Genomic DNA, 16,414 nt, shown 5'->3' with positions numbered 1-16,414 from the left:
CCTGTGAGTGTTCAGGGATTAGCACACTGTCCACCAAGAGGAACCAAACTCATTTCGAGCCTGAGGAGGAGAGAGACAGAGAGAGAGAGAGCAGAGAGGCTGCTCGAAAAGTGGATGAGAGAAAGTGAGGATGAAAGATGAGAGACAAAGAGAGAGACGATGGGAGAGAGGGGAGAAATGGGTGAAATCATCAGCTTTATGAGTGGCTAGAAGCATTTGGAAAACATCATGGAGTCTAATTACAACAGAAAATGCCTATTATGTGAGCAATCCTGCCTCTGTGTGTGTTTAGAGAAGACAGAGCTGGATGCCATGTCTCTACTGACACAGAAATAGGTAGGTTTATTCTGACACACACCTTTCCCCTACACTCTGAAGCACATGTGTTATAATCTTTCACAAAGTAATTCTTAGAAAATTATGCTGTTTGGGAGGTGGGTGGGGTTTACTGCATTATTACTGCACAAATCAGATACTGCCTGATATTTTTCTGTTATTCTTTATGAATAACTTTTATTATAACAGAAAGTATTATTCTAACCTAAGTAACAAAAAAAGATAGATAGAAAGAAAGATAATGAAAGCGGTACAAGAAGAGAGCGCGGGTGCGTCTGCCTGACAGACGGTGTCAACCCTACTTCTAAAGAAAAAAATGCGAGAAGTCACATACACGTTTCCTGTAGAGGTTCCCCATATTTCCTGTCAAGGTCACTGTCATTGCCAAGCACAGACCGAGACTGTCTGTACTGAATGCGTATGTGTTAGAAGATTTGTGTATGTGTGTGTGTTTAGGTAAGCCACACAAGTCAGCAGCACTCTCATAGCACCAGTGGTGATGTACAAAAATGACAAAATATGACCACTAATGGTTTTGTTTTGTACAACAAAACTAAGGAGGGGTCAAACTAAAGAGACCAAATATTATTAGTTGAGAACAAAAAAGCCTGTTATTCATAAACCATGGCCAAAAGCTTGTCAGATCAACAGTGCACCAAAGGATATAGACGGATGATAATGACGCCTAAATGATCTGATTCATTTTGTCCCAGGGACTCCAAATGCAACACCGTTTTTCACTATGGATGTGACATAACAGACAGTGCAGGCAGTTAATATGTAATCGGAAAATTAAAGATTCTCTAAAAATAAATGCTCAATGTTGGACAACCCTTGGTGCAGGAATGAGTCCTAAAACCCAGAAATGAGTTAGCATTTTAGCACTTCGGTTTTTGAATGGGTTTTTGATTAGATGCCTCAATAAATATCCCACTCGTGAATTTTGAAGCTTTTACATGTCTTAAAAAAGGCGGTTGCTAACAAGCGGCTAAATGAGACTACAAAACGTCATCATGCCAATTTGTCTGCCTTTACAGCCTCGTTGTGTATACTTGCACTCATGCAACCGTGGTGTAGTTCGTTTATAGCCTAATGTTAGCTTTTTACTTCTGGCGATTGCATTTATGCTTCAAAAATCTTAAAAGTGGTGTTCATTTGTGGAGATTATGTTGCTGAACAAAACGTGTAAGTATCATAAACTTTTGTTTGCCACAGAGCTTATTTTCTGCAATAATCCAAAACCCAATGGAAACATTTTTGTAAAAGGGAACCCAGGGCGATCTAACTTCCAGGTTGTCCCACAACAATACGTCATCCCTGCACCACTCCATTGACAGACCCTTGAAAGTCCTAAAACCTCATTCTGGGAACCACTGTTTTACGCTGTCTACTTGGTCAGCTGAGGCCGCATGACAGAGGAAAAAGAAAGAACACAAAACAACTCTACCACTGGTTATTAACTCGTCACAAAACAACGATGAGGACAGCAGACTCTGGCGTAACAGTACAGATCTGTTCCAGGGTTTATTATTTGTGTGTGCGCATGTGTCTGTGCTGCACAACCCTCAACAGACGGTCCCTGTCCAGATCCATCAAACTGTAAAATTAATCTAATAACATGCACAATCACAACATGCTTCCCATCATTTCCCAAATGAGATACATCGTAGCATTACAATGGATGATGCACACCAATGGCAAATGCCAATGTACGAGTCACAATCTAGATGGCAGCTTTTCTATGAAAGGTCCTAGGCATCGCAGCAGTACATTGATCCACTGATCCATGACCAAGAATTTAACCCCAGCCTACTGTAGTGCCGCTCTGTGGTCTATTATACTCAAACAAATGAGCTCCATACCCCGAGATCAATGCCCTGTTTGCGCTCTCACTTGATTTTTAACCCTATGCATTGCTTTTTTTTTTGTTTCTCAGAGTCATTTGTGACAAACCAGTCACTATTTACGTATATTTGACTTTAACTTTTGCTGCTGGCTAGATAACGAAAGTGATGAAGCTCTGTCCTCATCACAGAAAACCAGCTACTGGTGACCCCATAAGCTAACTCCGTTTAGTAGGGCAGGACTGACAAAGGGATTTGTGATGTAATCATCCAAATGATAAACACCCCACACACACACACACACCACCATGTGTGTCATCCTTGAGCAGATGGTGACACTATGGACACATACGCGTATCTATTGTACACAGCATTGTAGTGGCAGGAAAACATGTATCATCTAATCCCAGGGGTTTACACATTTTTCATTCTTTGCAAACATGAAACAAGGATTTTAGTTCACAGTACAAACAGCAATAGCTATTAAGCTTCAGCAAACAGCATTAATCAGCAGGACTGCATTCTCCAGTGACATTTGTGCAGCCAAGCAATCTCTTGTTGCCTCTAAGAGAAACCTCAAGACTTCCTTTCATCCAGTGTTTAAACTACATGATGATATCAGGAAAAGTCCACTTAACAACCCGTTACCGCCAAGGAATTGCATGGAAGAATTATGGCTGGTGTTTAAACGTGGAGTGAAATACCCACATTGACTAGGGAGAATATTTACATATTATCCCCCAGATTATTACATTTTATAGAGCTGCAACGATCAGTCGAGTAATCAGTTGATTTGCAGAATATTAAACTATTATCTATTAATAATTCAAGTATAATTTGTTTGCATGTAAACACAGACAATGTATGGTTGCTCAGCAAAATCCAGCCATTATAATCTCTGCTCCTAACATTATGTCAGTTGTTTGAATTTCTGCATTCACATTGGTGAAATCAACTAGCCTGCAACATTACACGCATGAAAAATGTTGGACACTGCTGGGACACTGACCTTAAGCGCCAGTGTTGTCAATTTAGAAAACAGTCATGCTCTCTCCTCCACAACAACCAAATAAGCCCATGATGCTTCGAGCTAGCCATAAAACGATGACTCTCAACAGCCACTGTGCTTTCCTGACATATAATAACAAACTATATATCAACCAATTCAGGACTGTTTCTTCAATAGACAGTAGCTCCAATGAAAGATGTTGGCAGTAGGGCTGACCCGGATGCTTCGAAGCTTCGACCGTTGCCATGGTATTCAACCTCAACATCAGTATCCAAATGCTTTGGGCTTTTTTTGTTTATACTGTATATAAGTATATAATAATAATGTAAAAATCCCCAAATAGCCTATGAAATAATGAATAATCCAAGCCCCCAGGAAGAGCACCGGTCGTTAATCCCAATTTTCGAAGCTTCGAATACCTTTGAATATTTCTCAAAAAATGGTATTCGGGACAGCTGACAGTGAGGTCTCTGGATTATCCAAAGTAATTATTCAGTGCTGTGAAAACGAAATTCAATTCAACCCTGTTTTATTGGAGAATGAAGTTGTGTATGCTTTAACTCCCCTTGTTTAATAAAGCTGTCTGTGAAGAAATGACTGAAGGAAAGACCAGTGATGTACCAGCTGCAGTACAACAGGAATCTTTTATAGCCCTATGTCATTTCTACTGCTCAAAATATCTTATTTTATGTGGTAGTGTTCTTACAAATGAGAGGCAGAGGTGCTAGTCCTGCTATAAGACCATGAGCATACTGTTCCAGGAAGAGATATGAAAAGATAAACTCTTTCAAGTTAGCATCTTAAGACAGCACAGAGAGAAGCACTTCTGCATACTTGTAAAAAAACATTTCCTGTCCTGACTTTATTTTGGGGTTAGTTGGAGGAACATCAAGTCACTGACAAAAGACAACACTAAAAAGATGACTTTTCACTGCAATGTGAGTGTATAAACCGAAGAAATCTTCATCATATTTGGATGGATTACACTGAACACCAGCATTGTTCTGCTCAATCAAGGGATAATCCATATTTCAATAAGCAGAAATACACTTGTGATGAATGCACAATATAACGTTACATAGGGTAGGACAAACCGGTGAGTTAAGACAGGAGGGGAAAACTAATTTACTGACTGATTTCAGCTCATATATCCTCCTGAGACCCGGCCCATTGACATGTGTCCTCTGTAGTGGACATTTTGTCCACATGCATATCCTCTTACTCTTTTGACCTACTCTATCAACCCCTGGTGTCTTGTAAAGAGGACATCCAAGTCTTTCCAGTGATATGGCATGTGTTTTTTTTAATCAATTTGAATGTATTCTTGGTTTATTATCACTCTACAACCATAATCTGTTCATTTTTTTAGTCTTTTCACACTGAAATAGTCCTTTAGTCCACTACAGTGGACAATACAAATAAAGTTTAGCAAGCCTAAATTGTTAAGATTTTCTTTTAACCCTAAATAGGAAGGAAATCACAAAAAAGTAATTGGAAGACACTTTTTTTAACTCGGTTCCCAGGAGGATAGACCTATTTGAGCCACAGCGAACAACTAACTCCTCCTCATCAAATTTAAGGTGATAGAGCTTCAAAGTTCATTCAAAGTAAAACAGGAATCTTTTACAGCCTTTTATGTCATTTCTATTGTTCAAAATATCTTGTTTTATGTGGTATTTTTTTTACAAATGAGAGTGACTCAGGCAGTCCTGCTAAGACCATGAGCATGATGTTCCAGGAAGAGATATGAGAAGATAAACTCTTTACAGTTTGCATCTTAAGACAGCACAGACAGAAGCACTTCTGCATACTTCTGAAAAACATTTCCTGTCCTGATTTCATTTTGGGGTTAGTTGGAGGAACATCAAGTCACTGACAAAAGACAACACAAAAAAGATGACTTTTTCACTGCAATGTGAGTGTATAAAAAGAAAATCTCAACATATTTGGATTGATGCACTGAACACCAGCATTGTTCTGCTCCATCAAGGGATAATCTATATTTCAATAAGCAGACATCCACTTGTAATAAATACACAATATAACATTACATATAGGGGAGGACAAACCTATGCATTTCTGCAGACTTGTAAAAACATTTCCTGTCCTGACTTTATTTTTGGGGTTAGTTGGAGGAACATTAAGTCACTGACAAAAGACAACACAAAAAGATGACTGGTAGACTTTTCAGTGTATAAACCAAAGAAAGAAATGCACCAAATTCAACATCAACACTACACGATGACAAGAGTAGCCAGGTGGAAAAGGCGACACACACACAAAAAAACAGAAAATAGTCAACATGTATAACTCTAAACTCAAGCTAAACGTGCACAGTAGTTTAACCTTCGAAGCTTCGAAGCTAAAACATAAATTTCTTCACAGAGGTGACAACTTTTTTGACATAAAACCGTCTTTTAACTGTTTTTTTGTTTAAGCGAAGCAACAATTAATGTCTCCTTGTGAGCGGTGTGGTTAACAGCCACATGTAAGCTTTCACAAGGAGACATTATGGTCTATTAAATGAAGGTTTAGTGTCTTACCTGACAGGTTTAAGTAATGTCCCGGGAGATAAATCTACATAGTTGACTGTTAGGTAGGTATTGTAGAGAGGTGAGAGAGGTAGAGGCTGAGGAGCGTGTTGTGGTCCACGCTAGTGATGTGTCGGTCAAGAACGAGCCGGTTAAACGAGCCGACTCTTTTAACCCCAAAGAGAGACCCCAATTTTTTTTTTTTTTTTTCTTGATTCAAAGGGACTGTTTGTAAGAATCAGAAATGCTTGTTAACAGCGACACCTGTGGCCGTGAAGTCAACGAAAGTCAGCGTCGGGCTCGCGCTTTGCTCGCTCTAAATAGACATGAACGAGCATCGCTAAACACAGTGAGGCGACACACGACAGCTAAAACCACAATATCACTCTATATTTCATCTGCTTGGCAGTAATATTAGCTGACCAGACGGAGGTCTCTCCATGAATCACTGCTGATCCTAGTGTTGGCTTTTCCTGCTTCAGCCCCAGAGGCTGAAGCAGGAAGAGAAATGTTATCGTCTCCGACCGCAGCCGGAGGGAGACACCGGCACCCGGTCGGAGATGATGACGTTTTTCACTGCGGAGCCCCGTCACTTCACAAGACACTGGAAACCTCTGTTGGTCTGGAGGAGCTGCATCATTTATTTCTTCACAAACGTCCACTGTACATTCACTAGATATTCTCAGAGCTAAACTAACTCTTCTGCAGTGTTTGGTGAGCGCGCATGCAGGTGTAGAGGTGGAGCAAGACAGCGAGAATGCGTGCGGTGTTTGAGTGAAGGCAAGAAGGCAGAGGAGCAGATTACAGCAGAGACTCCGGCCCTGGAGACCAAAGCTACGGTCTCCCCCGCGTACTACGACTGCGGCCAACACTGATAAACGGACGGGCTTCACAAGATAGAACTTTGAGGTTTTGGTGCTTCCGTGTAGTTTGTGTTGGAGTTTTGTCTGAACAGCGTAGCCACACGCGAGTGCGCATATGCGGGCGCGCATTGGAAACTGACCCGGTAGATTTATACGCGTAAAAAGTTATAAACATTCCCTTTAATTAATTCAAGGCAGAATGATATGATGATCTTCTCCGCGCTACATGCACTCCATGCACTGACTGTGACTGAATGTTGTGTTAATGACGTCCGTGTGACTAATCAGGTGATGACAGACAAGGATCATGCCATCAAGCAGGGAGGGGCAGAGGGGCGGAGGTGCGCGGCGCGCTGACGGTCTACAGGTACAGAGCAGGAGGGAGAGGAAGAGAGAAAAAGAGAGAGGAGTGCGGTGCGCGAATAGCAGACAAGATGAGTGACGGTCGGAAACAAAGCAGCATGTCAAATGATGGTATTCTGGAAATTATAAGGTTTAGTATAATTAAATTGAATAATTTAAGTGATATATGTCCACACATACTAATCATAGGTCAAAACAGCTAAAGCTAAATTTGGCTGAATTATAAAAGGCAGAAGTGGTCAAACGAAGAGCCGTTTGGGAGCCGAAAGAGCCGGCTCTTCTTGGTGAGCTGAGCCAAATGATCTGGATCACTACAAAGAGCCGGAATTCCCATCACTAGTCCCCGCGCGCTGCTCCGAGTGAAGAGGCCCCTCCTCCATCTATCTCACGCGCGCCTACCAGCGTTCTATGAAATGACATCATAATAGGCGCACTGTACATTAAACTATTAACACTCATTAAGCAGAGAGATAAAAGTCAGAAAACACGTGGTTTTAATTGTACTGTTCTATAGGAATACACTTCCTATAGAGATACGATCATCTCACTCTGTATCCACTTTTAAAAAACTTCTGAAAACACATTTTTTTAGGATATTATTCCTATAAGTAGAAGGGTATAAATATATGTATGTATGTATACATCCGTTTCTGGATGCATGTGTACATTTATACACATTTATGTATTTATGTATATGTGTTGGGGGTTTTGAAGGTTTCCTGCAGTGAAAAGAGAGATGGGTCAGTGGACATTCAGATGGCACGGTTAACTTTATTCTCCTTGTTTTGTCTACCACAAAACCAGCACTTACATACTGCATTTAAACCGCAAATGTAGCACTGAGAGAGGGTCTTCACTGTTTTTTAACACTGCGCATGCCATTCTGTAGCTACAGCTGTCATTGTGGGAGTAGTAATACATCATGAAAAGGTGGTTGTTATTGCTGTCTACTTGTTTTGTTCTTTACATTAAACTATTAATACTCTAGCAGAGAGATACAAGTCAGAAAAGGCAAGGCAAGTCTCAACACGTGGTTTTTTAATTGTACTGTTTTTATTGCATGAATTGTAATAGCTGCAGAGAAATTCAGATGAGTACAGTTGGGGTTTTGAAGGTTTCCTGCAGTGAAGAGAGAGATGGGTCAGTGGACATTCAGATGGCACGGCTAACTTTATTCTCCTTGTTTTGTCTACCACAAAACCAGCGCTTACATACTGCATTTAAAACCGCAACTGTAACACTGTAGAGAGGGATGGATGAGGGGAGGACAAGAAACTTTCAACTTTTCATCACCAAAAATAGGCTGTAAATTAGTGCATGGACTTATCAAATGTGCTTCACTGTCTTTAACACTGAGCATGCCATTCTGTGGCTACAGCTGTCATTGTGGGAGTAATAATACATCATGAAAGGTGGTTGTTATTGCTGGCTACTTGTTTTGTTGTCAATGTGGGTGATTGCTGTCACATTTGGGAGAGAGACAATAGAAGGATTGTGGTGTGCTTTGGTGTGTAACTCCCTTCAGCAAGCAGATTTTCTATTCAGTTTTGAAATATTATCAAGTCAATCACAAAAATAATGCAGATGATGATGAACCATCCAAAAATGCAGTATACAAGCACCAAACTCTGTGGATTCAGACCAGGAGCAATGACTCCATCTACAGGTTAGTTGTTGTACTGCATTGACAGAGAGAGAGAGAAAGGGTTGACATTTGAAGAAGCATTTGTTGCTATAGATTTATAAAATAAAATAAAAATCATCTCCCTTTTAAAGTAGACCAGCCACATATTAAAACAAAATTCTCAGCGTAGGACTTGTAAAATGGTCTCTCAAAAAGTTTTCAAAGTAACTTGGTCACTCAACTGTCACTGAAAAAAGAAAAACCCAATGAAATAATAAAGTTGGTACTGTACCTGAACATAAACTGTTCTCACCCCCACCCTTCCCCGCAACTTCAAATATAGGACTCAAAGATATGGGCTCTAATGTTAATAATACATTTATCCATACTATGTTCATATAATTAATAAAAAAATAAATACATTTAACAAATACAAATGATTTTTGCGGTGGGCAAATTACCAAAAGGAACAGATCATCACCCACAGTTGTATTGTTAACACATTTTTTTTGTTTCAAGTGAAGGATTTCTCGATAAAACCACTACCACCCCTTATTAATTTAAACCTTAAAGCCTCTACACTGCTGTGGCTGTGCTATTGAGAGCTGGGTGACTCCATCCAGTCATCTATAGGGCTGTATGTGAGCGTCGGCTCACTGAAAAGGCTAAATGTTAACACTGTAGCACACTCACAGAGAGCAACCAGGAGTAAAAGTAGATGCTGATGATTTATGTTGGCAATGGGACCCGAACCAGCTCTCGGCATTTGGCCAAAAAACTGAGGGCACAAGATGTGCACGTTTACATGTCTTCAATCGGTATATCTTGTAAAAAGGTAATATGAAACATTTTCTTCTTACTTGTATCTTTTTTTTTTTTTTTTACATTTTTCTGCTTATGCGTTTTTTTGTACAAATCTTTGTTTAACCTGTTTAGACATAACAAAACAGATTAAACCAACAGAAAAATCAACCAACAAAAAAAAAAATCTCATGCATAAGTTATGTCCCACTCTTACCGATTGCATTTGTCAGTTACCATCTTAATAAAATCTGTGTACATATTTGTCTGTTGTCCAACAAGACATATTTGTTTTTGTACATTTTCAGCCATTTGCTTTTTTCTTCTTTTCTTTTTTTTTGATAAAATTTTTCATCCAGCGAGCCAGCAGTTCCAGGTATTGCTCCAGAGTAGATTCCAGACACCCGACCTGTCTATTCCTGTACAGCAGGAGGCGCAAGAGGCATGTTGTGTAGATGCTGGCTGTGGGAAGGAAAACCACTTCATAAAAGAAGCTACTGGGAAGCAAATGAGCATTTATCCATTGTGATTTCAGTTCAGGTTCAAGAAATTAAACCCCATTTCCTATAACAATTCTTCTTTTTTTTGTTCTTTTTTTTCCTGCTAGAAATTGTTGCTTGTCACCCTGAAAAAGCTTGACAGAGGGACAGATGCTGCAGATGCTTTAATACTTCTAACAACCTCCCGAGGCTGGAGTCTGGCAGCAGAAGTGGGACAGGACAGTCAGTCAGTTGCAGACGAGGACGGGGAGCGGGGTTTGGGGGGAGGCAAGCAAGGTCACCCCTATCTGCAGAGGTCCTCTTGTGTAGAGTCTCGCACATTTTTCCTCTTCTTGCTGTTGCCCTGGTGGTGTGGCTTGTTGCTCTGATGACTTTTGGCGCTGGAAGAGGAGCTCTGCTGCCCGTGGTGGCCGCTCTTTTGGTGAGAACGAGATATCCTGGCCTGGGGAAAGAACACGCAAAAGAAAATCTGAGTTCCTGAAGGATTTCCCTTTGGTTATTCAATACAATATACTGTAGGATGGTAATGGTGGAGAAATATAATAAAACAGTTTAATTTAATAGCTCTTTATCAAGCATATTTCATAAGAAAATTCCACAAAATGTGTTACAGCTATCCAAAATTAGCTAATTTTACACTCACTTTTACATGGTGTGTTCAGTGATACACATTTAACAGCACAGTTTCTTTTTTTAAAAGGGGAACACCGCCCAAATTAAGACTTCCAATATGTTATTTCAATGGCCGAGGAAAGTTCAATTAATATGTGTGAACATGAGCTACTCTCTCTCAAAGCCAGAAACCAGAGAAGTAAGTCCCAAACTTGTGATGTCATCGGGTATAAAGTCTGGAGCTGCTCCATAATCGATGAATGGAAGACTGATTTTGTGGACTCATAAAATGTTTGTTTTCTTTTTTTATCGCCAAATGAGCTTTATTCTAGTGTAGTTTAGTCAGTTGTGAAACAGAAAATGTACCCGTATACTCAGAACATTCCCCTGGGTGCTCTCAGTGTCGTCTATAACATCTCTCCACATTCATTGTCTATGGGGCAGCTCCACACTTTATACTCTATGACATCACAAATTTGAGTTTTATCACTCTAGTTTTTGGATTTGGGAGAGAGTTGTTCATGTTTACTAATATTTTTTGGACTGTCTTAGACCATAGGAATAACATGTATGAATTTAAAAAATGGGCGCAGTTCCCCTTTAGTCTTGTGGTGCATAATGTGTTGCATATGTACATAATAAGGTAAAGCTGAGTGTACCTTTCCTCCCTTGTTGCTTCCAGATGGAGTGCTGTTAGTGTGGCTCTGCGTTCTGTTGTTATTGACGACGGCAGACTTTTCTATGTGGGCACTGGAGCCCCGGCCAGACTGCTGCTTGGCTGTCTTACACGGCGTGCCATCAGAGTCCTGGGGAAAAAAATGACAAAAGAGTAAAATAGTATGACAAAAATGGCACCATGAAGTTTTACTCTAAGTGCTACAGATAGCACAATATTCGAAGGCTGTGTGTGTCTGGCTGCAAGACTGACCGCATCACTAGAGCTGGAGGTTGAGGATGTGGAAGAAGGTGACAGCGGAGAGGAGGAGGGAGAGGAGCGCAGTGAGGGGGATGGAGAGGAGGAATTGGAGGAGGTTTTGCTGTGGGGAGCTGACGGTAGAACTACGACGACATCGTCATCATCGTCATCTGGAACGTTGTTGTTGCACTCGTCGAGTTGCTGGGACTCGAACAGTGCGACGTCATTTCCTATAGAAAGAGAGAAGAGAAAAATGTAGACACAAAGGTCAACTCAGTCCAGAGTTAAGCTTATAGAGCCCTGCTACTGTAGGTCCAGCCCATACCAGGTCAACAACAGAACTTCAAGAAATGTTTTATGAATTTGGAAAAAAAAGAAATGGTATTAACGTACTGTTGAGTGGCAGATCATTCTGAGACGGGCTCCCCCAGTTCTTTCGGATCCAATCCCTGTACTCATCCACTTCCTGTGTTACCCGGATTATTCGGCCAAGTATGCTGTGATGGGATACAGAAGGAGGTACACCTGTTAAACCACTGTTTAAACAGCAGTTGGATAGCAAATGTTACTGGCAATGACTTGATATTTTCAGTATGATAAAATAATGGCAACCATGACGAGAACAACAACTGAAATGCTCCGATCTTATCACTGACAACATAAACAGTGACAGTATTTTACTGAATATTGCAACAATAAACTGACTGGCTATGAGGGTTGCTGTGATCGCTCAACAACTAATTCAGAACTTACCTCTCGGTCTCGTTATTGGGATAGTGCTTGGCGATGGGTGACACCGCGTGGCTGAGCACCACATAGGCATAGTCAAACGCCTGCTTCACCTGCATGGCACCGTATGAACTTCGACCAACGTCGTTATCTGTTAGACACAAGACAGATGGTCAATTTGTGTAAATACGAGAACCTGACAACGTGCCATTCCCCCATGCCAAACCCTTTGTCCTGTTGTGTTCACTGTTCCTACCTGGCTGCAGCGGGTCCTCGATGTAGAGCATGGAGGGCCTGTAACCGTCCATCATGTTCTTCTGAACCTCGTCTTTGGCAACGTAGCAACCGCCGTCTTTTATCCTGATGCCTGTTTTCAGGTAGTTGAAGTGGCGACCGTAGAGCTCAAAGAATTCAATGAGCAGAACACCGATGTTGATGTTGGGACTGCACACGTCCTCTCTGTAGTGAAGCTGGAAAATACACAGTAAGAGTGGAAATATTGCAAATGAGTTTAACAAGTCACCGTTGAGACTTTTTTGATGCTAAGATAACATTACAGTCTTAACATTGTTTACTCTGAATACTGCATATAGTGCTGTCTCCGACTGTGTTTTATTCAGAATTGTGGATATATTTCTGATTCGGGTGTTCAAGAATCACCATTGCAAATACCTTCATAAAAAAAGCAATTGGGATGGATAAAAATAAAACTAAAAAACTGTAAAAGAGTTCTCTGATAAAGCCCAATGTCTTTTATAGTTAAGTCATTAAGAAAAGAAAATATTCAAGACAAACAAACACTGATAAAAACATTAAGAGAGCTCTCGTCAATGACCAAGTGTATCTGACCTGCAGGAAGCTGACAGCCATGAGGAAGAGACTGTAGGAGCCAATTCCCCCCGTGAAAACCTCATTGAGGTCCCTCTGCAGTAGGAACTGCTTCAGCACCAGGACCAGGTAAGGCAGCACAGGGTATTTCTGCAGGACAACATACAGACACAGTGTTGGACATGGTGAGGAAGAGCTGTTGATGCCAACAGCACACTCTAGAGGATAACAAGTGCAGGATTTTTTAGCACCCTGTCATCCTGATCAGTAATATACGGAAGGGCCCACTTCAAAACATTCCTATTCTGATATTACAAGTTTAAGTGGGTTATGAAATAATTATTATGTCACACAAGATATTAAATCTCCATTAAGCAATGTTTTTTAATCAAATTACCTCCTGTGATGTTGAACGTTTGTTAAAAAGTGCCGTTATAAGCTAAATGAGCTACTAAAATAATAACTATATTGTGTTTTAATGTTGTAAGAAGGGTACAATATTTCAGGCTTCTATAGAGATTTAAGAACAATTTGTGGGATAGCCAAAGGCAGGTTTAGAGCCAGTACTACTATTTGTTGAGCCCACAGAGCTTGGGAAAAGCATTTCCACCTCTGTGCTCCAGTAGCAGGGCTCTATAAGCTTAACTTTGGACTGAATTGACCTTTGCATCTACGTTTTTTCCCTCCGCTGTTTCTATAGGAACTCACTGTTTGAGTCCCAGTAGCTCGATGAGTGCAACAACAACGTTCCACATGACGATGATGAAGTAGAGTCTTAGTCAAACAAGCTGCAATAACACTCAAACAATGACCGTTTGACCGTTGGTCAGGAGGGAAGACAGGTTACAAAAACGATACCAGAGGGAGACTTTTTGGATCCATCGATTGGATGCCTTAAAGTATCCTGGTCCTAATGAAGATATAGACTTTACATGCTCTCTGTAAATAAGAAATATTTATATATATTTTTCTTCTTTCAGTAAAGGCTCCCATGTTTGTTTTGCAGCCTCCGTTGAAAAGTAGGAGTAGTTTCATTGATGATGAACATAAATGACTTGCTTCTGTGTTATTTCTTTGTGACATTTTTGTAATATTTTGTAATACTATGGTGATCATGTGATTGCCTCCCATTGGTTGTTGATACCATATAAGGTAGGTGAGGCCACATCCGCTTTGTCTGTTTGTTTGTTTTTAAGCCCTGACGAAGACCTACAGTATTCGAAATATGTTCGCTTTTTAATGATTTAGCCACTACAATAAAGGCTTTTTGATATATTTCCTTCCTCGTTGCCATTTGTTTTAGTATTTTGGAGTGCCTGGATTGCCTTCCTGTCTAACGCTCAAACAATGTTTACACTTCAAAACAGCCACAACACTGGCTGTTAATTATATATTAACAGGTGTAAATTATAAAGGTTATGTATTCCAAGTATATACGAAAAACGTAAGAATACAGGAAAGACATTTTGTGAACGAGGTGTTGCAAACTGTACCTCTTTGAATTCCTTGATGAGCCGGGCAGCTTTTACGCCGCTCTTCACATTGAAGCTGATGTCCACTTTGACTTCAGTGAAGGAGTCCGTCAGTTTTATGATGGGAACCTGGAACACACATGATACCGGAGCTGTTACCGAGGCAGTCGGACAGGAAACAATCAAACAATCCCAACAGTCAAACAATCGGCTCAAGCGCCTTACTGACATTCTGCTGTAAGACACTTGTAAATAAACCGGCATCCATAATTGTACTTCTATGTCTATTGTAAACCTGAAAACAAAAACACACATGCAATAACACACAAACCCACACTTTCTGATCTAATCCTTAATTAAACTACTTGAGCAAAGATTTAAAGTACTAATCTGATATTTAAAATCCCTAACAAAAGTGAAAGTTGAAACACAAAGGAAAAAGCTTTATTCAAATCCTTTAAATCCTGAAATAAAATAAACTCAGATTAACAGAAAATCCAATCTATGAACTGTTTACAAATAGCTCGGATCGCTGATATGAGGTTGGGAGTGGTTTAAAAAAAACTTGATCAGGAAGACATAAGAGATCCAAAGCAAAGCACACAACACTACCAATATTGTGTCTGTCATTGGCCACTGGCCAATACAAATTTACAACATTAATTTGCATGTTACAGTGAAACACTTGAGGCGTTTCCCTGGGTGCACATGTCTGCACACATGCCTGAATACAAGGCCTGTATGCTAACCCGTGTAGTCAGGGTTTTGGAACTGTCACATCAGAGTGCGTTGATATGATTTACAGCTTGTGAACCTAACTGATAACTTCAGAGACCTGAATATGACAGGCAGTATCATGTTGATTAATGCCTGAAACAATGATCAATCATATTTGCCACATGTCAGACAGCTTTACTTGTGGATTTACATGGTGCAACACTGACTGATAAATTAAACCCACTAATAAATCCTTGGCAAAGAAAAATGACATACAAATTTAAAACACAATGCACACTTGCGAGTGGTTGCGGTCTTACCGTGGCTTTGTCCAAAACTTTGATGGAGTTCTCGTCTGCGACGTTCCTCTTCCGGAGAGCCTCTTCCAGCGTCCAGAGTGGGAGGGTCTCCCACTTCCCAAAAACTACCAAGTCAATGTCACTGGTGGAAGAGAGACATGACAGGTATCACTTAGGTCCGCTATAGAAACATTAAAAAGCAACTCATACAACAGCACTGGGGGCATTTCTCTCTATCTTGCATGACAAAATGTTTACTCCAAACTTTGTAAGAAATCCCTTGTGGTCCTTTAACAAAATACACCTTCCCACCAACAACTGATGTACTGATCAGTCTGTAACTAGCTGCATGTGACTATCGAACTTTAGAAATGAGATACAACACTCTTCCTTTTACAAACAAAAAGCACACCCTTGCTCAATTTAGCACACTTGGGGGTTTTGCTGTTACTTGGTCTGCTATGACCAGCAGTTTATGGTGGCTAATGTTAACAAACTTCTGATAAAGAGCGCTGCATAACTGACATTAGAGTCACTTCGCTGACTTTATTACTGCCCTCTACTTGCGCTACTACGGTTACATTATGTTTCAGCTTTTACCATTGTACTGTAATGCAAGACCGCTTTAACTGATCGATATACAATGGTGGTTTTCTTGAGGTGGAACGGATCTTGAATACGGCAAAAAGGACACCCTATAGCAGCCATTTTTAAATATCCTCCACATGGTAGCTTACTGCTGACAGGTGGTGTTTATGCTTCCCTCTTGTGGATGAGCAATGTTCAGACCAGCGTGTGTGAGTGCTATTTTAGCAGTGCCATGTGTTCACTACATACAGAATGTTACACACTACAAACAAGACACACACACAAACACAAGCATACATGCACACAGCGTATATTACCTGCACATTGTAACTTAAATACAGGCAAATACACTTGTTTGTTTCCAGAATAACAGAACAGACAC

General features: G+C 40.4%; 2 protein-coding genes across 7 annotated transcripts in view; both read right to left on the bottom strand.

Moving 5' to 3' along the window:
* The window catches only part of adcy7 (adenylate cyclase 7), a 62,101-nt gene extending 56,224 nt beyond the window's left edge, over window positions 1–5,877 (bottom strand). For 4 of the 6 annotated variants that reach the window (XM_037796818.1, XM_037796812.1, XM_037746133.1 and 1 more), the window contains exon 1: window positions 5,733–5,877. The gene's annotated coding sequence lies outside the window, so the exon portion shown is untranslated. The remainder of the gene's footprint in view (window positions 1–5,732) is intronic. The other 2 variants (XM_037746147.1, XM_037746172.1) reach the window with 1 other exon arrangement.
* A 2,103-nt stretch (window positions 5,878–7,980) lies between these two features.
* The window catches only part of tent4b (terminal nucleotidyltransferase 4B), a 28,611-nt gene continuing 20,177 nt past the window's right edge, over window positions 7,981–16,414 (bottom strand). The window contains exons 4-12 of the mRNA XM_037749273.1: window positions 15,466–15,586; window positions 14,450–14,557; window positions 12,978–13,106; window positions 12,385–12,598; window positions 12,153–12,279; window positions 11,793–11,896; window positions 11,412–11,629; window positions 11,143–11,289; window positions 7,981–10,313 (exon numbers count right to left, since the gene is read on the bottom strand). Of these exons, the coding sequence (XP_037605201.1) occupies window positions 10,155–10,313; window positions 11,143–11,289; window positions 11,412–11,629; window positions 11,793–11,896; window positions 12,153–12,279; window positions 12,385–12,598; window positions 12,978–13,106; window positions 14,450–14,557; window positions 15,466–15,586 (1,327 nt within the window). The 3' untranslated portion in view covers window positions 7,981–10,154. The remainder of the gene's footprint in view (window positions 10,314–11,142; window positions 11,290–11,411; window positions 11,630–11,792; window positions 11,897–12,152; window positions 12,280–12,384; window positions 12,599–12,977; window positions 13,107–14,449; window positions 14,558–15,465; window positions 15,587–16,414) is intronic.

The sequence above is a fragment of the Sebastes umbrosus genome, chromosome 2, assembly GCF_015220745.1.
Source record: "Sebastes umbrosus isolate fSebUmb1 chromosome 2, fSebUmb1.pri, whole genome shotgun sequence".
Classification (NCBI taxonomy): domain Eukaryota; kingdom Metazoa; phylum Chordata; class Actinopteri; order Perciformes; family Sebastidae; genus Sebastes; species Sebastes umbrosus.
Note: the sequence above shows the minus strand (reverse complement) of the source record. Positions and strands in the feature narration are given on the sequence as shown.